The sequence below is a fragment of the Mchenga conophoros genome, linkage group LG6, assembly GCF_057382185.1.
Source record: "Mchenga conophoros isolate Kocher_MC1m ecotype Shallow Benthic linkage group LG6, M_conophoros_male_GT1.1, whole genome shotgun sequence".
NCBI lineage: Eukaryota > Metazoa > Chordata > Actinopteri > Cichliformes > Cichlidae > Mchenga > Mchenga conophoros.
Window position 1 is genome coordinate 22,559,323 of NC_140531.1, and position 27,727 is coordinate 22,587,049.

Here is a 27,727-nt window from a genome sequence, read left to right on the forward strand (position 1 = left end):
GACAGTCAGTCTCACTGCTCAATGCCAACCGCCATATTTTCTGTGATCACATTCATGCCTTAGCATGGAAATGGTGAACAAATTCAAATAAATTCTGATGGTGACGGTGATACTAACTCTGGTGAGCATTTCTGCTACTTAGCTCAAACTATAGCTGAGTGCAGGGATGACGTTGAGAAAGAAGAAATCTAATTTGAAGCAGCTATAAACTCTGACTAGTCCTTTCCTTTCCTTCCCAATGTTGCCAAAGTGCTCGCTCATAGAGGGTCAAATAATTATTGGGGTTTTCCTCTGTATTTGTGTTATTGTAGGGTCTACCTTATAATATAAAGTGCCTTGAGGCGACTGTTGTTGTGATTTAGCGCTGTATACATAAAATGAAATGAATGGAACTGAACTCGTCATACTGGACACTGCATACCTCACATTTTGGTCCAGAGCCACTGTTCAGTATGAAAACAGGAAGTACAGTGCCTCAGTGTTGTAGGGTCAAATGAGGGGACAGGTGGGCATGTGTCATGTCTGAAGCATGCCGTACCTATTTTACAGCTTGTTTTTTTGTGTGTTTTTTTTTTCTATGAACATGTATTTTAGAAGCAAAAATTTTAAAAGCATTGAGAACTTTCACCAACACTCACTAACTGGCTCTATTATTAAGGTAAATTTGACACTTTTTTTGCAGCACAAAGGATCTAAGAATAGAAAAGTTGTCTCTTCAGTTTTTATCCATCCATCCAGCAATTTTGTTATCTGGTGTGTAATCATCATTAGGGTCTTTTGGGGGTGTGGGGGTAAAGCTCTAATGCTTTTTGAGCTACGCAGACACACATGGCCTTTCTCCAGCATGGGTACGGACTCTTAGCCCTATTGCGAGCACTCAAACTAATAAGAAGAAAGAGGTGGAAACCAACCAATCTGAAGAGGTCTCAGCTGTAATTATGGGCCTCTGAGAGTGCTCGGCTGCCTTGTGTGATATGAAAACTAGTGAAGTTTCTCCTAAGTTGCTTTTCATTCAATGCATGATTCAGTACTTCTTATTACAAAATGTGAAAGAAAGAAAGTGCTACTGAATTTGCACGCACCTGCAGGATGGGCACTTGGAAATAGGCAATCATTTGTTTCAATCTAAGATGATGTAGATACCACTATCAGCAGGAAGCTTTCATCATGCAGGAGAGCAGTATTCCAGTACCAGCAAAACTAGATACTGTCTTCTATAAATATGCATGTGAATCCACACACCACAACATCCTGGTGTGGTATGTTTAGGTGTTGCTGATTACTTTTCGCCAAGACATGTTTGAGATTCATCCTGGAGACATGTATTAACTATGTGTCACAACACGCTCTGTTGCTACACTAAACAGACCGGTAGTTTGGGGTTGATCGTTTTCCATGCAGGGTTTGTTTGGCCTCTCTGTGACCCTGCCTCTTGACCTTTCCTCTCCTCTGGGCTCCCTAGTGGTTTGTGCAGGCCCGTCGTTCTACTTCAGCTATGCACACCAGGCCTGGAGAAAGCAGCTGCAGTGCCACTGGGAAGCTTTACCGCTTTGCCTGAAGGCACTCGGATGATGTCAGTATGGTTTGTCGGTGCCTGGTGGCAGTTTGGATAATCTCAGTGATGTGCCACTGTTTTACACTTATGGCATGAAAGAGAGGCTTATTCTGGTGTGTAATAACCGGTGAGTAATAAACAACATAGCTTTTATCCCCCTACCTCCAACACGTGTCCTTTTGCTTTGTTTTGTTTGTTTCTTTGGTCAAACTTTATTTGCCCATAAGCGCATCATCATCACCCTGGTGATAAAAAAGCACTGGAGCATTTAAGGCTTGTACACATGCAGCGGTCATGCAGAATTCGTGACCACATATACGCTCTCTGGTGGAGACTGTGAGCCCATCGTTATGTTTTTTGCGGTGTGGGTGGAGCTGTGCAGTAGGTTCAGACCTGCTGTACCAGCTCTGACTCTGGGATTTGTTATGAAGGATGCCAGCAGTGGAAACCCGTCGCATGGAAGAAATATTTTTACATTTACCTAATTTGTTTTTTTTTTAATGATCTTTAAAAATGGCATCCAAACTTTATAGTTTATTAAACATTGTGTACATACACGTTTAAGTGAGTTTAACACTAATCACGAGTCAGTCTTTGTGGATGTAGTTTTTGCAGGGGCTTCTTTTTTCCCCATCGGTTTTATTTTTTATTTTTATTTAGTTTTGTTGCCTTTTACTTTCCCTTCGCTTGACCCGTGATAAATACTGACAGTGTGAACGGCTGCTTGGCAACCTTACTGGAAAGACAGAATGAAAGGAGACTGAGAACGACGCTGTCACACTGCTTTCTTCAGAAAACTTACTCCCTTACTTCTCTTTATGGCGTTTCAAAATGACAGACTCTAACTTGAGGAACGAAAGCAACCATGGGCTGTTTTTCACTTCTTTTAATGGATCTGTTTCGGACCAGATGTTACCAAATGACAGCATTACCACATGCAGGAACTTCACAATGGACTCACAGGTTGTCGGAGTTGGGATCTTTCTCTCCGTTTTTATTTTGGTGGCAATTGTTGGGAATATTTTGGTTATCCTGTCTGTGGTGTGCAACAAACAGTTACAGACCGTCACCAACTTCTTCATTGTCAACTTAGCCATAGCAGACCTCCTGTTGGGCATTATTGTGCTGCCCTTCTCTGCATCTCTAGAGGTGCTGGGATGCTGGGTGTTTGGCCGGGTTTTCTGTAACATCTGGGCAGCGGTGGATGTGCTCTGCTGCACGGCATCAATCCTCAGCCTCTGTATGATCTCCATCGACCGTTATATCGGCGTGAAATACTGCCTTAAATACCCAAGTATTATGACTGAGAGAAAGGCAGTCGCTATTTTAGTCCTAGTGTGGGTATCATCTGTTGTGATCTCGGTCGGTCCGCTCCTGGGATGGAAGGAACCGCCGCCTGTGGACGAAAGCATCTGCAGGATCACAGAGGAGCCGGGATACGCGCTCTTCTCCTCGCTTTTCTCTTTCTACCTCCCGCTTATGGTCATTCTCATCATGTATTTTAGGGTGTACGTGGTGGCCCGCAGGACTACTCGGAGCCTGGAAGCGGGAGTCAAACGCGAGAGAAATAAGTCGATGGAAGTGGTCCTGCGGATACACTGTCGCAGCGTGCTGGAGGACGCGCGTCCGGCGAGCTCAAAAAGCAGCAAAAACCACCCGTTTCGAAGTTCGCTCTCCGTGCGGCTGATGAAGTTCTCCAGGGAGAAAAAGGCTGCGAAAACCCTGGCCATAGTGGTGGGGATGTTCATCCTCTGCTGGCTGCCCTTTTTCTTCTTTCTGCCAATGGGTATGTTTTATTTATCGATCTCTTTTATTTTTATATAACCGTTTCTCAGCATTTCATGCTGGGTCATGAGCTGGGTCCTGCGTAAAATAGGATTCAGTCTGTTGCATTTCCACCAGACTCCTGCCAAAGACGGAGAATATGACTTCTTATAAATGTTCCTCTCCTAAATGCGCTTTTAAAAAGTTTCTATCTTTAAGAGCAACAAACACGCCTGTTTCGGGCCTGCTATGATTTATGATTTTACTCCTGAACTGATCATGTGTGAGATGCACATCGGTCCAAAAATAAAGCGTTCTGAATAAATGGGTCGTGTTCAGTATAAGAAATTGACGCAAAGGAAACCTAAACGTATGAAATTCCGTGAATTTTAATTTAAGAAAACCCTTTCACACTGTTAATAAACTCTGTAAAATTGGCGTTTGGCCTAACAAAATAAGAAAATTGCGTGTTCTGGATTGCATGCGCAGCTTATTTTGGGAGCTATGCCAGGAAGTGATCAAAATTAAGATGCTATAATGCTACAAAAACCAATTCTTTTGTCAGGAAAGGTCAGCTCTGCAACATGACCATTAAAGTGGTTTGTTTTCATGCCTGTAATTTTTTCATGACTGTAATTATTCCTTCACATGGCTAATATCACATTTTTCAAAGAGCAGTCATAACAGACTGACATTCTTCACTGATGACCAGTTCCAGCGGCTACTTACCTTGGTAAAAACTCAGACAGGCATGATTTTCAAGAATAAACATTTATGTTTTATTGTTGAGCATATTCATTAAGTTGACTACGGTACTAAGAGAGTGGGATGTAAGATTCAAATCAGGCAAAGAGATCTTCTATTCCCCTGCAGATGGTTGAAAAGGCCCTCCACTGAGGGTGACCAATTCAGTCTTTATGACAACACATAAATCAAACCGAACGAGCACATTTTACAGTGGAATCAAATGGAAATAGCTTTAAATTTAAAGACAAAACTGGACATAAAGGCACACCTTAAAACACAAACAGAGGCAATATGGGTATTAGCAACAAAAAGAATGACTGAAATGCAAAACTGAATAAATAAAGAGTGCCTACGTAGCAGGATTCAGGCTAGATTCGCTTAGACTAATAGAGCTCTGGTGCCACATGTTAATGGTGGCACCACAGTTTTTCATTTTGCATATATTTCACATAATTGATTGCGAGAGCCATTGAGAACAAATGGCCAGTATCTTACTGGGCAAAGCACTAACACAGCACTCTGATTCTTGCTGCACCTCTCCTTTTACAGACTGGAATTATTAGGGACACACGGGGTGCATGAAATGAAATTGGTGCTACTTATCATTTTATTCACTTAATGGGAAAGAAAGGGGCACGTTTATTTGTATGCCTAAATCAGACAAACTCCATCCTCAGCATGTGATTAAAAATGACAGGAATGAGATTTAAAGGTTTAAAATGTTAAAAGTCAGTACACATTTCATTACACACATTATTAATCAATTTGTGCACCTCAAGGCAGTCTCTAATAATAGTTTTAATTAACATTACTGTAATGATTGTAATAATTTGACTTTGTGATCACGTTATTGCTTTTAGGAAAGGTCATACAGACTCTTAAATCTAAAATGGTGACACTAAAAATCTGCATTCAAAGGCAGTTCAGCCAAAAGGGATCATTAATTTTGTCTGGTGTTATCTTGAGTTGTTTTATTTTTTATTTATGATACCTGGTGAATGTCAGAAAGGTCTCTAATTTGCATGATAAAGGAAGTCAGACTATCAAAACACTAATATCTAAACTAACGTCTGCTGTAGATTAATGGATGACCTGCAATTTGGTTTTTAAAGCATAGTAAAACTCTGAACTCTAAGAATCTAGTCATCGTGCTGTAAGCCATCTGGTTTGCAAAAACCCTTTGAGAGATGACCTCAGGCCTCCTCAAAGGAAGTATTTTTAAACATTAAGTTGACAGTGTAGAACTTTATTGATCCCTGGTGGAACTTAATGTTCAAGTTCAAGAATCTAGTCATCGTGTTGAACTTGAACTTGAACATTAAGTTCCACCAGGGATCAATAAAGTTCTACACTGTCAATTTATCCCCATGGGTGGCTGCCTTTTATTTCCCAAACCACTCACAGATGAGTGTGGGGCCTTAGCACCGCTTGCTAACCTACACTCGGTCAGTCAGACACGGTGATGTTGGTCCATCGCAGAGACAGACATTAATAGGTAACTTTTTGCCGAAAGGCAGAGCTGTACGTTCAGCTCATCTTATACCAATCAGGACTTTTCTGTGTGATGATCCAAATCTAGATGGAATCCTCTGACTCGTTTCAACCTATATTAGCACACCAGACCCATTTTATATTGCCAGAAACTGAGGAAATAAAGAGGAATGGCCTGTCAGATTTCTGTTTAAGGCCGTTTCTTTCCCTCTGTAAAAGCCAACCACGACCACTGAGGTGGTATAATTAACTAGTTCTTCTTTCAGGCTTAGCAGAAAATGCTTTTTTGTTTTTCAAAAATGCACAACTGATTTTAAATATGTTCACCCACTATTGTTTAATAGACTGAAATTGGTTGTTGTAAATGAGGAAGTGCACAAAAAATCTGCAGTCTCTCTGAAGGCCAACAGGTGGCGATAGTTGTGGTTGCAAAAGGACTTCTGGTCCTACTGAAAACCATGTGAGGACATTGTTCTGATTTGACGTCTGTAAAGAGTTTCTTGTTGAGTTTATGGACACAGTCACTCATTTTGGATTAAAAAATATTTTGTAATTGTTTCATAATTCTTGGTCATGCCATTTTTAAAAATTGTAGCTAATTTGTGGTATGAGACTACATATTTATTGGCTAACAACAAAAACTGCATGTCATTAGGCATGTGGTTTACCAGTCAGACTCACCAATCTTAGTCACATACATTTTTTTTTGCAACCAAGATAGCGATGGGGTAAATGCTCATCTCAGGTCTTCAAAACGTGACACAACATTAGCTACTTTTACTGTCTGCGATTCTGACCAATAAATTATCTGAGCTAGAAACCTCTACTGTCCAAAGTCTGTTAAAACACCTCAGTAACACATTAACAAAACCCATTGTTATGCTGTGTGACTGGCCCCTTCATCATCATGAAAGTATTGTATTAACCACATACACACAGTCATGCTGCTGTAAATACTCAGCTACACCTTATTATTAGCCCCTCTTGTGATAGTCGTTATTGTGGGGGGCATTTGATAGTGATGACCCATTTTAAAATATTTAAATTAGTTGTGATTCACAAGCAGATTTGATTAAGCAGGAAAGTAACGGGAGACAAGCAATCAGAAAATCTAAAATTTTACAACTAATGTTAACTACTAGTAAACATTTACTATTGCTACAGTCTGTAATATTTGCAGTTTTGTATTATGATAATATGTCATTTGGTCATTAATATCATACCATAAATGAATCATAGTAGTTAGAAATGTGTACAAAAAGGGGAAGCACTCAATTATTCTGACAGAAGTCCAAAGAACAAAGTCCAGAAAAATGTTTTAGATATTATGATGAAACTAAGTGAGTAAGTGCAGAGGGCATCCTCTATTTGTACACAGGTACGTTTTAATACAGGGATTTTCCACTTTTGTTTTCAAAATCTCCATCAATGTGAAAACACATGAAAAAACAGCAAAACCAAGCAGTCTGACATCAAAAACTGAAATACAGGCGCACATCTTTGATGTTCCAAGATAACATCCTTGCTTTCCTTGTTGACATATTAATACAGAAACGTCGTTGTTGAAAATCTTCAGGCTGGAAGAGGTTTTCAAAAGGCCCATTTTCAGTGGCCTAAAATGCTGTTTAAAAGTAGAGGAAAGGTCACAAATGCAAAGAAAATTTATGTCTTCCAGAATATCCAAGTATGTGTGGACAGGGGCTTAGAGTCCATATGCAGTCGTCTTTATTTGGTTTTGGTTTTTTCTGTCAGTGAAGCTGAAGATCTTATTTGACCAGAGCGTAAAGTAGCCAAATAGTTTTTCAGTGGTTATACTTGAACCATATAACTTATTGAGTGTCTTAATAAGTTGTTGGGCGGCCATGTTTTTCCAGAATAAAACTATATCACTCTTTGAAATAGACTTTGCAGACCACTGGCAGTATACCTGAGTACAAAAACAATTTTGACAACAGGTATTCCTTCATTTGACCGTGGTGATAAATTGTTTAAAATCTCTCATAAGTGTTCAGTTTCTTTGGCTATACTCTCCCACTGTCAGCCAACTCCAATGCATTCTTGAGATCCCCTCCCAGGCATTTCAACCCCCATTCACACCTTGCTTCAGCTGACCTCAGAAGATCACCTCACATTGTTTTCTTGTCAAAACATTCAGACAAACTTTATTGATGGAGGAATGGTCATACTGGAACAAATAAAGGTGATCATTATGAGCAGCTGTGTTTTTTTGCAATGAATCTGAGGGCACAAGTGGACAAAAATCAACTATGCCAACAAAATGCCTTTGCCCAACATCCACACAGCATAGCAGGGCGCCTCCATCCCCTCACTTTTAAGGTTTCAAGTTTTTCAGTGTCTGTATATCTTAGCTGTTGGTGGCCTTATGTTGAGTTTAAGCTTTAGAAAAGCGTAAAACAAAACACACTAATATACAAAATACACAAATTAAAAAAGATTGCCATCCCAGAAGCAATAAAACAAATACATAAAAAATATACCTGTTGTCATGGTGTTTTGGCTGTGCGTCAGAGCAGTGAATCACTTGCTGCCTGCCTCTAAAGGTGATGTCATTTTAGGGACATAATTCAAAAAAAGAACATCCCTTCCTCTTATTAATTTATTAATCTTAGTCTTTAATCCTGAGTGAATTTGGGTGGGTAGTGATGAAAGAAAAATGAGACTATGAAGAAAGTCTCAACTTTGTTTCATCATCCACTTCTTTTAATATAAGTGCATTCTTTCTGTTTAGTGGTCAGTAATGTCAGAGCATGAACTCTGAGCATTACACACAAGCCTCTGTGCAGTACTAAGCAGAAAAAAAAAATGGATTTCTGGGATATCAGTGCAGACTTGACATCATAGCATTGTTAAATGTTGCCTCTGTGTCCAGGCTCGATGCCATGTTAAATCCCAGGCCTGGAGAGAAAGAAGAATAACGGTAAAGAAAGAGAGAAAAGCAGCTTCCTCTGAAAAATAAGGGTGTCATCGGACTATTGTACTAAAAATAGCATTGGGAGTATATGAGCAAAGCAAAATGCCTTGTGCTGCTAGTCATCTGTGAAAAAAGCAATTTTCATTATGAAAAACTCTAATGTTCTCATTTGTTAAATTACCAGTGTGTAATGTCATATGCACAAAAGCTAGAAAACTTCCATATATTCCATATTTCTTAAATATCTATAATCCCCACTACAAGAAATAATAGAAATTCCCTTCATTTTCCATTATTCTAAATAGAGTTGATAAATTGAATATTTAGAGGTTATCCATTCCAGTATTTCACATCAGGCAAAACCAATAACAAACACAGACAGAAACACCAGCAGAAACAAAGATGATGTGCTTGCATTAAATGGAACATTTCAAAACTTTTATGAATCATTGTGCTAAGCCTGGTGTGTGTCCTTGGAGCATGGAAAAAACATTTTTTGATAACAATGTGTATGTTTCACCTGACCCCTTTAGCGAGAGTTTCCATCACAGGAAAAAGCCCATCTAATATTGTGTTGGCACATTTCATGTAATCAGTTAACATCAGTTAAATCCATTCAAGAAATCTGTAAGTACCAGAAAAGTCTGCCTTCATCGTGCATGGTATTCAAGCAAAAAGAAAAAAAGTTCTGTGCCCTCAGGCTTGTGGGTGAAGCATGTTCTATAAATATCTGCCCTTAAAATGTCAGAACCTCCTTTGCTTCTATTAACAAACATAAGCAAAAAAAAAAAAAACCTGCAGGTGCACAATAAATCATTAAAAAGATCCTGCCGTCAGAGTGCAAATACATATACACATAACATAATAGTACATCACAGCTGTGCATAGACGTGTGCATTTCTTGCAGTATATATATATATCTTTGTTAAATTAAGATTATTCCATATAATTATTTTGCTTTATTATTACTTACCTATTATTATTTAGTATCCAACCTGACTGACAAAATGACATACAGCATCAAACTGTAAAAATCATTCATATTTATTAAATTTATATATTTTGCATGTGTACAAATTCTCTGACAGTACTAACGTTTATCTTCAGCGGCTCTTTGTAGGATATTTGCAAAAATATTTGTTCTATATTGTTCATTTACTTTATGGTAACTCACACATCTTCCTGATGGCTTCATCTCCTTTCAGGTTCCTTCTTCCCGGCACTAAAACCGTCTGAAACTGTGTTCAAGGTGATCTTTTGGTTGGGATACTTCAACAGCTGCATCAACCCCATTATCTACCCCTGCTCCAGTAAAGAGTTCCAGCGGGCTTTCACCAGGCTCCTCAAGTGCCAGTGTTACCAGAAACGTAGGGTCCTTCGCCGCTTCTATGACCAGAGATGGCGGACTGCTGTCAAGGGAATGACAAGGGATCAGAGAGGCGATTATAAGCCTGGCTACGCTGTGCACGAATCCTGCGGCAGCTCTTTGCTACACACAAGAAAAGGACATGCACTAGGTTTCAAGAGATGGAGTCTGTTTCCACCACTGCGAAAGTCCTCCTTCCAGCTCAAAGAGAAAGTAAATAATCTGTCAAATAAAATTAAGGGAGGGACGGGAAAATGCAACACACCTGCTGTTGGTCGAATTGAAACGGTGGACACGGTGTCTATGGGGATTTACAACTCTTGTGAGCAGAGTAGCTATCAGTTTTATGATCTGGCAGAATGCTATGGCCTGAAAGAGACTGACATTTAGACGGTCACCAAAGAGGCTTTTATTTATTTTCAAAGGGCCATATTGGACCGACATGTAAGAAAGACTGTGATAATGCATAATATCAAAGAATCAAGGCACGATTAAAGCTGAGAATAATGGGTTGATCCTTGCACAAACAGGCAAAAAAAAGAAACCCTTATCCCAATCACGTGGGTCCCACCATGTTTATTTGGATGAAACTTCTAGCGAACTGCTCAATGACACATTTGGGACATGGGTGCGAAATAAGCAGTAAGTTGGGACTTAATACTTTTTTGCTTGAAGGCACTGGGTGTGAAGATTTCATAGCCTACAGCTGACAGCTGGCAAGTTTTAAGAATGTAATATTTTGGGAAAGACAGTTAACATAAGGCTGGATAATTAGTATTGTTGTATGTTTTTCTTACAGTTTTGTATCAGGCAGTTTTGATGTCTTTAAATGTTAGCCAGCTCACACTGTGTGATAAAGACTGAGAGTAAATGGTTTGGTTGGCATGTTTTGTGATTTAACAAAAGACAAAGAAGCAAAAGAACAAATACCTGTACTGAAACTAAGTTTTCAATCTCCGCGAAAGTAAAATCACAAGTGCATTTTTGTGTTGGTGCCACAGTTTAATCAAATGTAAAATTTCATATTGAATTATGATCATTAATCTGCGCCTGTGTTTCTTTTTTTGACAAGGCATTGTAAAGACGAGTGGCCAACGTTGCCAAGTGAACAGTAATGTCAAGTTGTGTTTTTTTGGTGGGGGGTTTATGTTTATCAGATGAAAGGCAAAAAATGTAGGAGAGGAAAAAATGTGGAGACAATAATTTCTTTATTGTTTTATGCCTTCCAGTTACGTTACGTTATTTGATTCATGATTAAAGAAAAATATCTCCTTCATCCAGAAGATGTCACTGTTGCTTTGGTTGTTTTACCTTGTGCACCTATTCATCTTTAAGTAAAGCTAAATGCTTTTGGGATGACTTGTTTTTAGTAGAAGTGAATCTGTTGGAAATAAATTAACACCTGCATTTAATGAAAGCGGTCAGAACAGCAGTAAGAATATGTCTACTGACTGAGAAGTACAAATTACAAAAAGAAAAAGAAATACAAAAAGATTTCAGGAAAGCACAAACACACTTTCATAAATCTGGAATTGGAGGCAGTGCACATTGATAGAGAGAAAGGGAACAACTCCATGAAGACCAATAAACCACAGTTGATTCCTGTTAGAAGCCTTACTAGAAATTAGGTATATAACCTTAACTTTACTGTATTAAAGTTAGAAAAATCACTTAAAAGTGGTCAAATGTGTTATATTGTTGAATATAATTAAAGACAAAACTGCCTTCATCACAGCTTTCCCTAAATTAATCTTTATTGATTTAATCAGAAAAAGCTTTGGTAGCTCATTCTCAGAACAGCAGCCTCAGATTTCTTCTTAGACAGAAGATTTGCAGTACAGAGAAAAAAAACAATAAAGGGGAAAATGGGACGGGTACATTTCAAGTTTGTTATTTAAGTTATTAGGCTTAGCAAAACATCTACGTCCGTTTGAAACGATTATCAACATTAACAGACTGAACTGGACTTAATAACAGGAGTCCATATAATTTTAGTAAATTATTCTGGTATCAGCTGCGCTGGGTATGTAAATCGGGCCGTAAATCAGCTGCTGTGCTGATCCGACGCCACTCGTGCTAAAAATCCGGACAAATGTCACTTGATCAAGGAGCAGATCTGCATCAGATGAGATCAGCTGACTACGTGTGCGTGCGCTGTGCATATAAAGAAAGTGGTGCGCAAAAGCAGGGTAGTGACAGAATTGATGCGCATTATAGATATTTGAAGCATGTGTACCTGCACATGCATGCTTATTAACCCACGGGTACTGTGGAATATATTTTTTACTCACCTAAAGCGCTCGTGCTCTCGTCCACTCCCCGCAAAAAATTAGCAGCTGTGCGGTGTCTGTGGCATCGGTGCTCTCATCTCATGCCATGGAGTAAAAATCAAAAGCACAGCTTTATCAGACAGTTGCAGTTTAATGTTGGCTGACGAGTCTTCAGTGCGTCGCACAACTGGATTTCTGGACACGCTGACGTTGGTGAAGTCCTGCACATTATTTCGGTGACTTTAACGAGGCCTTGTTTTATGAGGTCTCCATCTGAAAAAGCCTTGACATGTCTTGCGATGAGTTGGGCGACCTCATAGCCGGCTATTGGAGCCTTTTCCTGGATAATTTGAGCACGAAAAAAATACTGTTGCTGACCTTGCAGGAGAGCTACCCTTTGCTTTAATTTCTGCTCTCGCTCAGCACCAGTGTAGGATGCATAGGCCTGATGTTTGGTTTCATAATGACGTGGTACATTATACTCTTTCATAATTGCCGCAGTTTCAGTGCAGATCAAACAGACACACTTCCCCTTGAATTCTTTGAAGAAATATTCACTCTCCCACCGTGTCTGAAATTTTCTGCACTCACTTTCTACCTTTCGCTTCTTTGGTTCTGCCATGTTTAGTAACTTGGGGGTAAATTTCTTCTGTGATTGACCTTTTTGGTGGAGCAACTGCCTTGATTAACAACAGCTCCCCCTGGTGTTAAAACTAAGAAGTGCAATACACTCAACCAAAAGTTCGGGCCAAATTCTATTCTATTCATAAAATTACTTGCGGGCCAATTAAAAATGGACCGCGGGCCGCAGTTTGGACACCCCTGTTTTATGTGGTCATATAAACGTTTCTTGCAATTTCTTAAACTGGACTTGACTTTGTTAATAGCAGCCTATCAAAAACAACACAACATGTATTCCCATTCCCATTTTAGCTGAATCTACAAAAAATGCCAAAGATAACAAACACAGGCTGACAGCTATAAATCACTCTGCAATGACCTATGAATCATTCAAGTACAAAAAGGCACCTAATTCAAAGGATGAACCAGTGTTGGGTTTACACATAAAAGACAATTTAGCAAAGAACCAGAGATAATTTTATTATATCTTTAGGTGCTTTATTACCAGCGGTACACATATCTTTTGTTTCCAATTTTGTAGGTGAGTTTACAAAAAATAGTAACGATGACAGAGTTTGGCAGATATAAAATAATATTTTACATCAATGAAGTGAGTCAGTGGGGCTATTTGCCTAAAACGTCGCACATGTCAGCATGGTGTGTAGTGTGTTTTTAAAAGAAATGTGAGGAAACTGGACAAATGGTGTATAAAAAAAGAAATTTATCTGAAAGTCATGTCCTTAAGAAGCAGACAAAAAAAAAAACCATCCAGCATAACTGGCTGCGCCTTGGTTGCATTGTTTTGGATAGGTATGGGGGGAAAAGAAGAAAAACTGTTTATTAATACTGCTGCAATATTTGTTAAATATAATTTTTGTTCAATAAAAAAAGACCTTGATAAAAAAAAAAAGCCACCCAACAAAGACCTGACACACAGTGGCGTGTCGAGAAAATTTTTGTTGGGGGGGCCAGGTAGGGGCACAGATTTGGAGAAGGGTGGCAGATGTAATTGGCAGATAATGTTTAAAAAAAAATTCTACCAACCATTAACCATAATTCAATAACACTATAAACCTAATAACTGAATGCACTTTTAACTCTTATTAGAATGAGATTTTAACCACTACGGTGCAAAGTTTTTAGATACTGCGTTGATAAAGTACAAGAGATACAATCAGTGCTTTGTCAATGTTTACTCAGCATTCAAGGACATCAATATTTGCATAGTATTTTTACTGACATGTAGTGCACATATGTTTTGGGCAAAAACATTTTTTAATATTAAAATACGAACATTTGTAACAAACAATTGACAAATTAGCCAATTCCAATGTAAAACTTTATCTGCCTGTTAAAAAAAGAAGATAATCTTCTCACAAACTGGTGTTTGATTTTGAAACAGGAAAAAAGTGGGGAAACAACTGAAAAGACTAACATTTGAATAAAACCTGAAAGCAAGTAAATACTTTCTCTGCTGCCTTATGGTAAACTTTGGTAATATTGATAAAGAACAACACTGGCTGATGATGAAATCCAGTCAGCTGGCATGGTGACACTGCCAGTATTAACATGCAGGGCTGGACTGGGACAGAAAATCGGGCATTTTGACTACAGACCGGCCCACCAGGTATTAAAGCCATAAAGCCTTTGAATGAAAACAAATGCTGTTGTGACAGTGATGTACAGTCTTGTTGGTATATGTATGATTTCTATACATTTTACGTCAGATAAAAACTTTGGTTGTAAGATTTAGATAATTATTTAATAAAAGCGAGACATTTTAAATGAGAATAAGAAAGAAAAGTATTTCTTTGTGCCCCACCTCTCCCTGTTAATGCCCTACCTGGCCCCCTGGCAAAACTTTGCTAGACCCGCCCCTGCACAGTTACCAGCTGTCAGCTACGTAGAAAAAGGATCCTGGTGTTATTTATTTCTCAGAAACAGTTCATAACTTCCCTTCAACTCATTCATGTCACCTAAAAGGTAAACCTGTTTCTCCATCACCTGTTCAGCTCTGATGATTCTGTAAGGACATCTCCTGGTTTCATCTTCATGTTTCCCTCTCATCACATATCCAAACCGATATCATGACCAGCAGCTTTACAGCTAGTTAACACCAATAGCTAGTTAACCCATAGCTATTCACACAACAACGGGGTATTGAGTAACTATGATGTTTTTATTTTAGAAAACAAAGTACACATGAATTAATGTACTTTAATAGAAAATGGAAAGGTGATACAACCTCAAAAACGTGGTTGTCTCTAGATTTAAAAAGAGAAATAAGGTCCAGTAGTTACACTATATAAAAAATAAATGCACAATTTAAAAAACAACATTTATAGGTAGGTATATCGACTTCTCATTAAATTATATGAATTATTATGGCTGTATGTCTGCCATAGTGTTTTTCTTTAAACTACTTAGGAACACTTTTACTGGCAGTCGGTGATGTCACTGAAAGGCAAGGTTCTGTTGCCATAGTCTCCTGAGTTTATTTTGAAAGCTAACTTACGGAACTCGCTTAAACAGCTTAGGAAAGACAAGCGCACACATTTGAAGAAGTATTCCCTCATCACGGTGACATTTTCACTTTTAAACGGTCTCAAAAATTAACATGAAAAAGGAAACGAGAAAAAATACAAATTCAGGAGAAAAGAAAGATCCAGGAGATCAAAGTAAGTAAACAAATACACCAAATCTGGGTAAAATCCCTCAAATAACAGAATCTACTTTTCTAAAAATGTTGACAGTCTGTGTATAAACTGAAACATTTGAATCCTACCCATATGGAAAAGATATATATAAATCTTATAAAGTTTGTATCTGTCTTGTGTGAAACTTGTATGTTTTGGATACTTACTAAAACAATATATGAAAGTAATGAGAAAGTGGCCACTTTCATGAGTAAATCATATAAGCCTGATATGATTCACTGCATGAAGTAGGCCACATCTTACGCAAGTCTTTTATAAATTTGTACCATTTCTTTTCCATATGGGTATGTTTGACTGAAAATAGCATAATTACAACACGTCTAATCAAAGAAAGGTTAATGGGGCACTTTGTCTTTTGGTAAAATAATGTGACAAGTTTATTCTTGGACTCAGCAGTAAAAACAGATCAACAAGTGTCATGAAGATCTAAGTCTTAGTAGACCTAGTATGGACTCGTGTTGCTTGTTTTTTATCAAAAGGATAAACTTGTTATTATAATTTAACCAATACTTCCTAAAATGGCATCAAAATCCTTCCAGTCCTGATGTCGAGCACTCTTTTTCACTACTGTGTTGTTGTTGTTGTTGTTTATAGACTCTAAGAGCAGGATGGCTAAAAGAAAGGCCAGTCCTGAAAAGAAGACCCCCGTAAAAAGAGGGAGGGTCACTGAGCAGGCTGCTCCTTCCACCAGCTCAGATACACACCAGGTCAAAGCAGTGAAGCGTAAGGCCCAGCAAGATGGAGCGGGCACAACCAGTGCACCGAAGAAGATTAAACTTGCTGAGCCTACGAGTGAAGACAGGGAGCAAGCGTCTTCCTCCGTGGACACTGGTAAAGGTAGGCTAATTAGTTGAGTGAGGGGTCGATTAAGTGCACAGCTGGTTGCTCGGTTTAAGATATTAGTGTTTGGGAGATATTTTTCTGTTGTACAGTTCATTTGCTGTTATGGAGTTCTTGTTACTGATAAAAAAAAGTGTATTTTTTGTTTCAAAATAGCTGATCTGCTCTATGCTAACATCTGCGAACAAATATAATTCTATAAAGTTGGTCTATATAGTGTGTAACTGTTGATATAGAGCGTTATTAAATTTATTGCTACTGCAATCATATGGCACGTTGACTTCTAAGGAAATTTTAGATGGCACTTATCATCAGAAAGGTTGCTGACTCCTGGGTTAGACCTTCATAGTAATTTTTTTTTAAAACTTTTTTAAGAACGCATTTTAACATTGGACTCAAAAATAAATAAATCCCCCGCTAACAAAAAAGGCTCTTCAAGTGCCAAATTGCTTTATATTTCTTCACTAAATATACGGCCGCAAGTAGGGCTGACATGGGCCCCAGGTTTGATGTGTTCTGCCGTAAACTGGACAAACCAACATAAGGATGGAAGCCACTGTGGGACTTTTTCAGTAAGTTGAGCATGTGTTTTATAAGTTAATCAGTAAATTAACACCAATAGCTAGTTAACCCATAGCTATTCACACAAATGAATAGCTATGGGAAAGGTGATACAACCTCAAAAACGTGGTTGTCTCTAGATTTAAAAAGAGAAATAAGGTCCAGTAGTTACACTATATAAAAAAATAAATGCACAATTTAAAAAACAACATTTATAGGTAGGTATATCGACTTCTCATTAAATTATATGAATTATTATGGCTTTGTCTGCCATAGTGTTTTTCTTTAAACTACTTAGGAGCACTTTTACTGGCAGTCGGTGATGTCACTGAAAGGCAAGGTTCTGATGCCATAGTCTCCTGAGTAGGGATGGGTACCGGTGTCCGGTGCCATGATGGCACCGGTTCTGACATAAACGGTAGTAACCAGACCGAAAAGCAGCGCACATTTCGGTGCTTTATTTCGGTGCTTTTTTTTCCTGAGCTGTGATAAACTTCTAGCCAATCATTTTTACGTTTCCGAGGATAGTAGGCGGGTCCAGGTACGTGCGTTCTTTTAGAGCAGAGCTACAGATTAAAAATGTCCAAGGCCCTCCTGATAGCCCTCAATGTCTAAGTGTATTTAAAATTGAGAGGTGGGCAACGACGCCAGGGGTGAGGTGTACACCCTGATGGTAATTTGGACTCCGTGATTGTGCCCACCCCCAAGATCCTATATGTATGTGTAATGAGAGTGTGAATAATGTGAATGTCTAAGTTGTGGGATAAAATTGAGGCAGAGGCAGCCAGAAGGGGACAGAGGGGGGGGTAGCCTCCTCTGCACCCTGGTGACACACCCCTACTCCAAGGCCCTGCATGTGTGGGTGGTTGTGGTGGAGCGGGAAGAGAGAGGCAGCTGGAGATGGGGAGGGAAGGAAGGGAGGGGCAGGTAACCCCTCCCTGGGGCCAGCTCCCCCGCTGACCCCAGTAGGCACTCCCACACTCCGCGACCCGCCAGGGAAAGGGGGCCCAGGCCCATCCAGACCGGGGCCCAGTGCAGCAGCGCCTCCCGGCCCCACAGAGCCTGGGACAGTCCACCCAACCCCACCACAGAGAAAACTGCACCCACCCCACCATCCACTCATCTGTTCTCCATTCTTTAAGCACCGGTTTGAGCACCGTTTGAGCACCGGCACCGTTTCAAAAGTAACGGTTTGGCACCGGTATCGGATAAAACCGAAACGATACCCATCCCTACTCCTGAGTTTATTTTGAAAGCTCACTTACGGAACTCGCTTAAACAGCTTAGGAAAGACAAGCGCACACATTTGAAGAAGTATTCCCTCATCACGGTGACATTTTCCATTTTACAAGGTCTCAAAAATTAACATGAAAAAGGAAACGAGAAAAAATACAAATTCAGGAGATAAGAAAGATCCAGGAGATCAAAGTAAGTAAACAAATACATCAAATCTGGGTAAAATCCCTCAAATAACAGAATCTACTTTTCTAAAAATGTTGACAGTCTGTGTATAAAATGAAACATTTGAATCCTACCCATATGGAAAAGATATATATAAATCTTATAAAGTTTGTATCTGTCTTGTGTGAAACTTGTATGTTTTGGATACTTACTAAAACAATATATGAAAGTAATGAGAAAGTGGCCACTTTCATGAGTAAATCATATAAGCCTGATATGATTCACTGCATGAAGTAGGCCACATCTTACGCAAGTCTTTTATAAATTTGTACCATTTCTTTTCCATATGGGTATGTTTGACTGAAAATAGCATAATTACAACACGTCTAATCAAAGAAAGGTTAATGGGGCACTTTGTCTTTTGGTAAAATAATGTGACAAGTTTATTCTTGGACTCAGCAGTAAAAACAGATCAACAAGTGTCATGAAGATCTAAGTCTTAGTAGACCTAGTATGGACTCGTGTTGCTCTGTTTTTTATCAAAAGGATAAACTTGTTATTATAATTTAACCAATACTTCCTAAAATGGCATCAAAATCCTTCCAGTCCTGATGTCGAGCACTCTTTTTCACTACTGTGTTGTTGTTGTTGTTGTTTATAGACTCTAAGAGCAGGATGGCTAAAAGAAAGGCCAGTCCTGAAAAGAAGACCCCCGTAAAAAGAGGGAGGGTCACTGAGCAGGCTGCTCCTTCCACCAGCTCAGATACACACCAGGTCAAAGCAGTGAAGCGTAAGGCCCAGCAAGATGGAGCGGGCACAACCAGTGCACCGAAGAAGATTAAACTTGCTGAGCCTACGAGTGGAGACAGGGAGCAAGCGTCTTCCTCCGTGGACACTGGTAAAGGTAGGCTAATTAGTTGAGTGAGGGGTAGATTAAGTGCACAGCTGGTTGCTCGGTTTAAGATATTAGTGTTTGGGAGATATTTGTGTGTATGATCTAATACGCTGATGTGCTTTTGCTGTTTTCCACATCTGCAGACTGCAGTCAAAACACAAAGGGGTGCACAAAAAATGGCAGAAACAAGTCTGCGGGAGACAGCAAAGAGTCACCCAAGAAAAAGAAAAAGGACAAAACCAAAAACGTCGTCCAAAATCCAGCAGCCGACCAGCAACGTAAGTAGCAAGCAGCTTGGCTTTTATACTCAGGTGAAGAGCAAAATGAACATTTAGGGTACAGCAGAGAGTAATTTGTGTCACAGCTGTAGTAAAACAACATTTGGGTCTTTTCAGGGGAATACCAAGCCAGATATGTGCAGGAGCACCATCTAGGAAATGGCGGCTGTGGAGCAGTGTTTGCTGGCTACAGGATAACAGATCATTTCCCAGTAAGTGTTCAGATGGTGGGAGTAAGACAGGCAGTAATGCAGATAACGGATAATATCGTCAGCTGAGCATTAAAGGTGCCGTTTTACACCTTTAATGATGTCATACTGAGGAAATGCTCACCAATGCTCTGTGTCTTTTAGGTAGCCATCAAACACGTTCCCAAGAACAGAATCCCCATCAAAGTGACGGTAAGTGTGCAACACTTGAACTGTTTTTACATTCCTGGACTGAGTGCAGCGTTCACCTGTGAAACATCTGTTCCTCATCATCCACTTTGTTGTAATATATCAGGATGAAAACGGGAAGGAAGTCTCAGTGGAAGTGGCCATTTTGCTGAAGCTTGCAGCTGAAGCAGATGGATCAGTGGGAACGTCGGCTCCTGTGTCTCTGTTGGACTGGTTTGACTTTGGCACAGAGCTGATCCTGGTGCAGGAGAGACCTGTCCCCGCGGTGGACCTGTTTGAATACATAAGAGAAAATGGAGGATGTTTACCAGAAGGAAAGGCCAAGGTAAGTTGACTGGAAGAGCCTTAGACTGTACAGCACTGAAAGCACAGAGTATCAGAGAAGCATCAACCTGTTGACTCATTACTGTCTTTTTCATCTTTTCCAGGTAATTCTGAAGCAACTGGTTGATGCAGCAAAGGACCTGGAAGAGAAAGACATCTTTCACCGGGACATCAAGAGTGAGAACATTCTGATTGAGACAGGCTCAGATGTGCCTCGAGTTCGTATCATTGACTTTGGCCTGAGCTGCTTTGCTACGGAGCAATCGCAGTTCTGCTTCTTCTATGGTAACATATTCAGCTCCTGCTCTTCACAGATGTAGCAATTTGTGCCTTTTGTTTTAGAAGAAATTGTAATTGTGTCTGTTTATTAGGTACACCTATCCACAGCCCTCCCGAATGTTACTGGGGCAAAAAATACAGGCCTGGACCCACCACGGTGTGGCAAATGGGAGTGGTGCTATACGAAGCGCTTCATGTGGGGGACTTTAATATCATGACGTTCATTGAAAACGAACTGAAATTCAACGAGCATCTGTCCCCACGTAAGAAAACATCACACTTCAAGATTCACTGATGGCTTGGATCACTGGAACTATCATCTTCATCTTTTCTCTCCTTTCTTTCTTTCCAGACTGCCGGAATTTCCTGGATGCGTGTTTAACCGATGTCCCGGAGAAGCGCCCAACGCTGGGGGACCTCCAGCGTCACCCCTGGCTCAGATAAACCCATCTCTCACACACACACATTTCATATATTATCATATAAGTGTGATACGTGACCTAACTTTCTTTTTTTGTCTTTCTTTCATTTTTTTGGTTTTTTTTAACAGGAAAAGGTTGTTTTTTGGGTTTTTTTGGCCAATTCTAAATTTTGCTATCCTGAAATTCCTGTAACCCCCCCAGCCATCCCAGGAAAGGGGATCTCTCTTTGAATTGGCTTTCCCGAGGTTTCTTCCCATCATTCTGGCCCCCCGGGGAGTTTTTCCTCGTCTTCATAGAGAGCTTGGGCTGGGTCAGGAGCTTCATCAAAATTGGCCTTATTTGATTAGGTTAATGTAATAAAATTACGTTGATGTAATCAAAATTAGTAAAAATCAAAAGATTTAACTTAAACTTCCATTAAAACTTGTTTAACTCAACTTTGCTGAGAATACTCTTTCATTACCATGTCAAGGATTGTTTTTTACTCATGATGCATTTTGACAAGTAAGAAAACTGAAAACTCAATCAGGTTAAAGTATGCACAACGAAAGTCACACTGTCACTGCTCTGAAGACTTGCATCTGTTGCCCTAACCTCTAATGCGTCTCAACAGATTTCCTGGATCTAACAGAGGTTGCAACAGTTTTTCCTTCCCACTGTTGCTGATTGTTTGCTCATAGTGGGCTCTCTGATTGGTGGGATTCATTTTCTAATAGTATAGGGTCTCTTCCTTCCAATGTAAAGTGCCTCTAGACAACAGATGTGACTTGTTGCTATAGTTAAGGTTGAATTGAATCATTAATGTCCATTCAGTAGTGAAAATTTTATATTTCTTAATAGGGGTGGGTTTTGATGATCGATTTATCGATTAAAATCGATTCTGGCTTGGATAACGTGATATCGATTCATTAAAACCTGAATCGATTTTTAAATAGAAATTTATTTTGCCCGAAATGCCAGAATCTCAGGTTAAACCTCACAAAATTTCTACAACCACCAAACCGCTAAAACAGTAAATGAGAGCAGATACACGGATTCTGCACAAAGACGTGAACACAAAACGCGGACCCGACGGATCAGAATCACTGAGATGTGGCTTTCTCACCCGCCGGCACGTACGCTTAGCTGTGTCTCTAATCAAACCTCTGTAACTTTGCTCTGCTTCACTTCGTTTTTGACTGCACAATATTTTTAATGTCATCTGCTATAAAAACCCAGACCAAGTCTCGCAAGCGTCAGCTTTCTTTTTATAGATATAAAAATATAGATATGTACTGATAAGTACCATCTGTAGCTTAGAACATTAAACACTTATTGTACTTACTGTAAGGAACAACAAGATAAGTAAAACAACACAATACATTCTCACAGTTCCCGACTGTATTGGTGTTTTGTTTAGTTTTTTTCAAATGTTTCTGAGCTTAATCGGCGGGAAAAATACATTGTGTAAACTTAACAGGTAGCTAACGAAAGCGAGTGACTCACCGGGACAAATAACTCCAACACAAGTAATTCGACACACGTTATTCCCTTTGTGGTCAGAGTTCGGGGCCTAATAAAAGAGTAGCTTATTAGCATTGATATGTAAAAAAACAAAAAAACAATTTGGTCTCATTATCTAGTTTGCAGCACTGCATAATTTGTTGAAAAAACACTTGACCGCCATTATTCATGTTCTTTGATTTCTCCAGTGCCTTCAACACCATTCTTCCCTCGGTTCTAAAGGACAAGCTGGTGAACTCTGGAGTGGACCATCACCTCACTACCTGGATCCTGGACTACCTCACCGACCGACCACAGTATGTGAGGACTCAGGGCTGTGTGTCGGACAGGGTCGTCTGCAGTACGGGGGCCCCACAGGGAACGGTTCTGGCTCCGTTCCTCTTCACCATCTACACTGCAGACTTCTCCCACAATTCCACCCAGTGCTTCCTGCAGAAGTTCTCTGATGACTCTGCAATAGTCGGCCTCATCACTGATGGGGACGACAAGGAGTACAGAGGTCTGACCCAAGACTTTGTGGACTGGTGCCAGCTGAACTACCTCCAGATCAACGCCAGTAAAACCAAGGAACTGGTGGTAGACTTCCGCAGGCACAAGCATTCTCCACTGCAACCACTGAACATCCAAGGTATGGACATTGAGGCTGTGGACAGCTACAGGTACCTTGGTGTTCATCTGAACAATAGACTGGACTGGACTCATAACTCAGACGCCCTCTACAGGAAAGGGCAGAGCAGGCTGTACCTGCTGCGGAGACTCAGGTCGTTTGGAGTGGAGGGCCCACTCCTGAAGAAATTCTATGACTCTGTTGTGGCTTCTGCTATCTTTTATGGCGTGGTCTGCTGGGGCGGCAGCATCTCTGCTGGGGACAGGAAGAGACTGAACAGGGTGATCCGAAGGGCCAGCTCTGTTCTAGGATGCCCTCTGGACCCAGTGGAGGTGGTGAGTGACAGGAGAACGGCGGCTAAGCTGTCATCCCTGATGGACAACATCTCCCACCCCATGCAGCAGACTGTGACAGCACTGAGCAGCTCCTTCAGTGGGAGACTGCGGCACCCACGGTGTGGGACGGAGAGATTTCACAGGTCTTTCCTCCCCACTGCTGTCAGACTCCATAATAAAGACTTTAACTGATCAAGCACACACATCCATACATGTGCAATAATACTAAGTGCAATAATCCTTTCTGTCATCGTTGTATTTTTACTCAGTTGTATATAGTATTTGTATTTGTATTCTATTTTTATCTTATTGTATATTTATTTTTATTTTATTCTACTGTATATAGTATTTTATTTTATTCTATTCTGTACAGTTGTGTACTGTATTTATTCTTATTGTATTCTAATTTTTGCCTCATAACTTTTGCACTGTCCACTTCCTGCTGTGACAAAACAAATTTCCCACGTGTGGGACTAATAAAGGTTATCTTATCTTATCTTATCTTATCTTATCTTATCTTATTGCGAAGCTCTCATAGGAAGAGACAGCCAATGCTTCCTGCGCACAAGACGCAAGGTCGTAACGCAGCAAGACTGCATCAAAGCGCCCCCTTGTGACAATAATAGGCAATCGTTTTAGATGACAAGAGGGGAATTTGCAGCCCTGTATTTCGCATGGGTTAGACCAGGAGTCGGCAATCCTGGGCACTCCTGCCACACAGCTGGCACGCGAAGGGTTAACTGATGGCACGACACCCAGTGAATTAATCTGAGAAGGTGTATTAAAAAATTAATGGCCGTGCCAGCGGAGCACATCCAGTGGCGTGTCGAGAAAATTTTTGTTGGGGGGGCCAGGTAGGGGCACAGATTTGGAGAAGGGTGGCAGATGTAATTGGCAGATAATGTTAAAAACAATTCTACCAACCGTTAACCATAATTCAATAATCCTATAAACCTAATAACCGAATGCGCTTTTAACTCTTATTAGAATGAGATTTTAACCACTACGGTGCAAAGTTTTTAGATACTGCGTTGATAAAGTACAAGAGATACAATCAGTGCTTTGTCAGTGCTTACTCAGCATTCAAGGACAACAATATTTGCATAGTATTTTTACTGACATGTAGTGCACATATGTTTTGGGCAAAAACATCTTTGAATATTAAAATACGAACATTTTTAACATACAATTGGCAAATTAGCCAATGCCTGTTAAAAAAAAAGAAGATAATCTTCTCACAAACTGGTGTTTGATTTTGAAACAGGAAAAAAGTGGGGAAACAAATGAAAAGACTAACATTTGAATAAAACCTGAAAGCAAGTAAATACTTTATATGCTGCCTTATGATAAACTTTGGTAATATTGATGTATAAAGAACAACACTGGCTGATGATGAAATACAGTCAGCTGGCATGGTGACACTGCCAGTATTAACCTGCAGGGCTGGACTGGGACAAAAAATTAGGCATTTTCACTACAGACCGGCCCACCAGGTATTAAAGCCATAAAGCCTTTGAATGAAAACAAATGCTGTTGTGACAGTGATGTACAGTCTTGTTGGTATATGTATGATTTCTATACATTTTACGTCAGATAAAAACTTTGTTCGCAAGATTTAGATAATTATTTAATAAAAGCTAGATATTTTAAATGAGAATAAAAAAGAAAAGTATTTCCTTGTGCCCCCCTTTCCCTGTTAATGCTCTACCTGGCCCCCTGGCAAAACTTTGCTAGACCCGCCCCTGCACAGTTACCAGTTGTCAGCTACTTAGAAAAGGATCCTGGTGTTATTTGTCTCTCAGAAACAGCTCATAACTTCAACTCATTCACGTCACCCAAAAGGTAAACCTGTTTCTCCATCACAGCTCTGATGATCCAGTAAGGACATCTCCTGGTTTCATCCTCATGTTTCCCTCTCACCACATATCCAAACCGACATCATGACCAGCAGCTTTACAGCTGTGGCTCCAGCAAACATCAGCTGATACTAGAAATTAATATTAAATAAATTCTAACAACAGCTGATCAAGCTTAAAAGTGCTGCTGTTGTTTAGCGCGACATCCGCTGGTTTCCTGTTTCTGGCACAAAGTGGGCGATAAACAAACAAGAGAGAAAAGCTGATCAGCTGATCATTGATCAGTTTCATGATTGAAGTAGCAACAGGAGAGGCAGGGTGAGAGAATGAGAGAAGAAGAGGCAGCTGTGCAGCGTAACGACAGAATAACTCCAGCTTTGTGTCTTTTTTTCATTCTAGCGAAAGTCCGGGACAAACTGCGTCTCTTCTCAGCTCAATACGAAACGTGTAATATTTTCTCTGAATGAGGGACCATTCCATTTTTTTAAGGAGCCGTTGGCAACTCTACTAACCTTATGAATAAAATAAAGTTCACTATCAGTAACATCATAGCACCCACCCAGCTGTATATAAACTCCGTCAAGCTGGCTAGAACGCAGTACGAGTTTTTGCAACTGAGGGTAAAAAGTCAGCACAACGAAAATAAACTCCACCTAAACTTGGTTTATATCTGACCCAGATAGACTGCAGGGCCCTATTTCAGGAAGCCGGTTTAGAAAACTCAGAGTGAAAAACGATACTCAGGGTTGAGTAACCCCGAACTGTCCAACTCGGAATATTCGGTTTCAGAAAGGCTGATAACAATTAGTTCAATCAACGCGGAGTTGCTTTAACCCCAAGTTAAGCGCGCGCACGAGGATACATAAAGCCCTGATCAGTGGAGCACAGATTAAGCGAGTCACCATGGAGACGGAGGGAAAGAAGGCGCGGTCAATGTATTTTACAGCGCTTGAGGCCGAAATTCTGATGGCAGCATATGCTGATAACATGCAAATTTTGCAGAAAAAAAGTAACACAGCCTCAGCTGCAAAAGAAAGGGAGCATGCATGGCAAAACATAGAGTCAATGCGTGAGTGTTAATTTAAACATTGATCTAGGGATTTCCACCCATTTAACACGTTATTTTATTATATTTTATTTTGTATTTTATACAGTTTATTTTGTGATGTGATTTGAGCGCAGGTGCAACCCAACAGGCCCCCAACGTTCCTGGCAGCAAGTAAAAATGAAATATAAAAATATAGTCCAAACAGGTAAGGTGTAATTGTATTATGAGCCATAGTGCTTGGTCTGTTTGTCCGATGTAAATCAATTGCAGTTAGAGGCTACATTAATTTCCCCTCTGTAAGCACTTATTGAAATTATCTGAGCACATTACAAGTACATATTTGCTTACTCTGTATACTCAAATGTGACCCGTTATGGCCACTAGAAAAAAAAAAGAGGCCTGAAAAACAGGTGGGGGTCCTCCACCACCACCACTCACAGAGCCTGGCCACTTGGCTTCCACATTTGTGATAATGTTGGCAGCATCACATATGATCTTCACAGTGCAGAGAACACAAATTAGCATCCATTACTATAATGAAATAATTTGTTAGTTTGAAATGCTACAGGGAACTATGTACCTGTACATTAATGCTGTGGAAAGACTTCCTGTTCACATAGTCTCCTTCATTTACTGAAGGAGCAATGATTGGAATGTGAGTGCCATCTATACAGCCAATCACGCCTGGGAACCGTGAGAATAAATGTAAAATTTAAGTAGTAGTTCAAGTATCACCACATCATGAATTAAGTTTTGTTCATCCTGCTACCTGCAATTTTGTGGAATCCCTCTTTGATAAATCTTGTGGGTCTATGACCGGGGAACACCACAAACGAGTACAGGAGACGTTTCAGTGCAACTGTAACATTCCTGACTGCCCGACAGACGGTAGCCTTGGGAACGTGCTCAGCATCACCAATAGGCCTATTATACAGAAAGCTCCCGTTTGCAAAAAACCGAAGTGCGATACAAATAATATGTACAGAACTGAGAGAATGTCCGTGATGTGTCACATGAGCAATATTAGGCCTGAGGATGTTATTCAAATAAATTATAGATTGTGCTGAAAAACGGTAACGTTCACACAGGAAATCATCAGGAAATGATAAAATGTCCAAACGCGCTCTAATCACTCTCTCCCGGCGGAGAGCTCTGCGGAGAATTTGGGCTTCAACATCTACTGGCTCTTCAAGGAAGGGGCACGCCATGTCTGACACTTCCTACAGTCAGGTTTCCGACAAAGAGGCGGGGACAGTCAGGGTTAGTTGAAGTAAACCTGCTAGGGGGCAGGTTAGCTTCACGGAGTGTGTTGTCATAGTAACTCGCTCAGAATTAATCTAAACTCGCTTTGTGAAACCGAAAACCCAGAGTTTTCGTTAACTCAGGGTATACTTACTCAGATTTTGCTCTAAACCGGCTTCCTGAAATAGGGCCCCGGTCATAACTTCTTACCTGAAGTTCAGTTCACCTGACGCTCGGACTGGCGGCTGCCTCAGGGCTCTCCTCCTGCCTCCCCT

General features: G+C 40.2%; 2 protein-coding genes and 1 long non-coding RNA gene across 4 annotated transcripts; 2 read left to right on the plus strand and 1 right to left on the minus strand.

The window, feature by feature from the left end:
• The first annotated feature begins 1,923 nt into the window (after positions 1 to 1,923).
• On the plus strand, positions 1,924 to 11,117 carry adra1d (adrenoceptor alpha 1D). Its single transcript, XM_085276811.1, has 2 exons — positions 1,924 to 3,341; positions 9,695 to 11,117. Exons 1-2 carry the CDS (start codon positions 2,387 to 2,389, stop codon positions 10,243 to 10,245), a joined length of 1,506 nt encoding a protein of 501 aa, XP_085132937.1. The 5' UTR covers positions 1,924 to 2,386; the 3' UTR covers positions 10,246 to 11,117.
• Positions 8,412 to 20,026, minus strand: LOC146572589 (uncharacterized). Its single transcript, XR_014892730.1, has 3 exons — positions 19,896 to 20,026; positions 9,664 to 9,895; positions 8,412 to 8,473 (listed from the first exon to the last, which is right to left on the minus strand). It is a non-coding gene; the product is annotated as an uncharacterized LOC146572589 (long non-coding RNA).
• Positions 15,253 to 21,875, plus strand: LOC146572590 (serine/threonine-protein kinase pim-2-like). 2 transcript variants are annotated; one of them, XM_085276812.1, is made up of 10 exons: positions 15,253 to 15,424; positions 16,058 to 16,300; positions 18,927 to 19,169; positions 19,304 to 19,438; positions 19,556 to 19,650; positions 19,792 to 19,839; positions 19,943 to 20,161; positions 20,265 to 20,445; positions 20,532 to 20,702; positions 20,792 to 21,866. In XM_085276812.1, exons 1-10 carry the CDS (start codon positions 15,364 to 15,366, stop codon positions 20,881 to 20,883), a joined length of 1,488 nt encoding a protein of 495 aa, XP_085132938.1. In that variant the 5' UTR covers positions 15,253 to 15,363; the 3' UTR covers positions 20,884 to 21,866. The 2 variants fall into 2 exon arrangements, with proteins under 2 accessions (XP_085132938.1, XP_085132939.1); XM_085276813.1 differs by lacking the exons at positions 15,253 to 15,424; positions 16,058 to 16,300 and adding an exon at positions 18,139 to 18,292 and having other exon boundaries at positions 20,792 to 21,875.
• Positions 21,876 to 27,727: the final 5,852 nt, after the last annotated feature.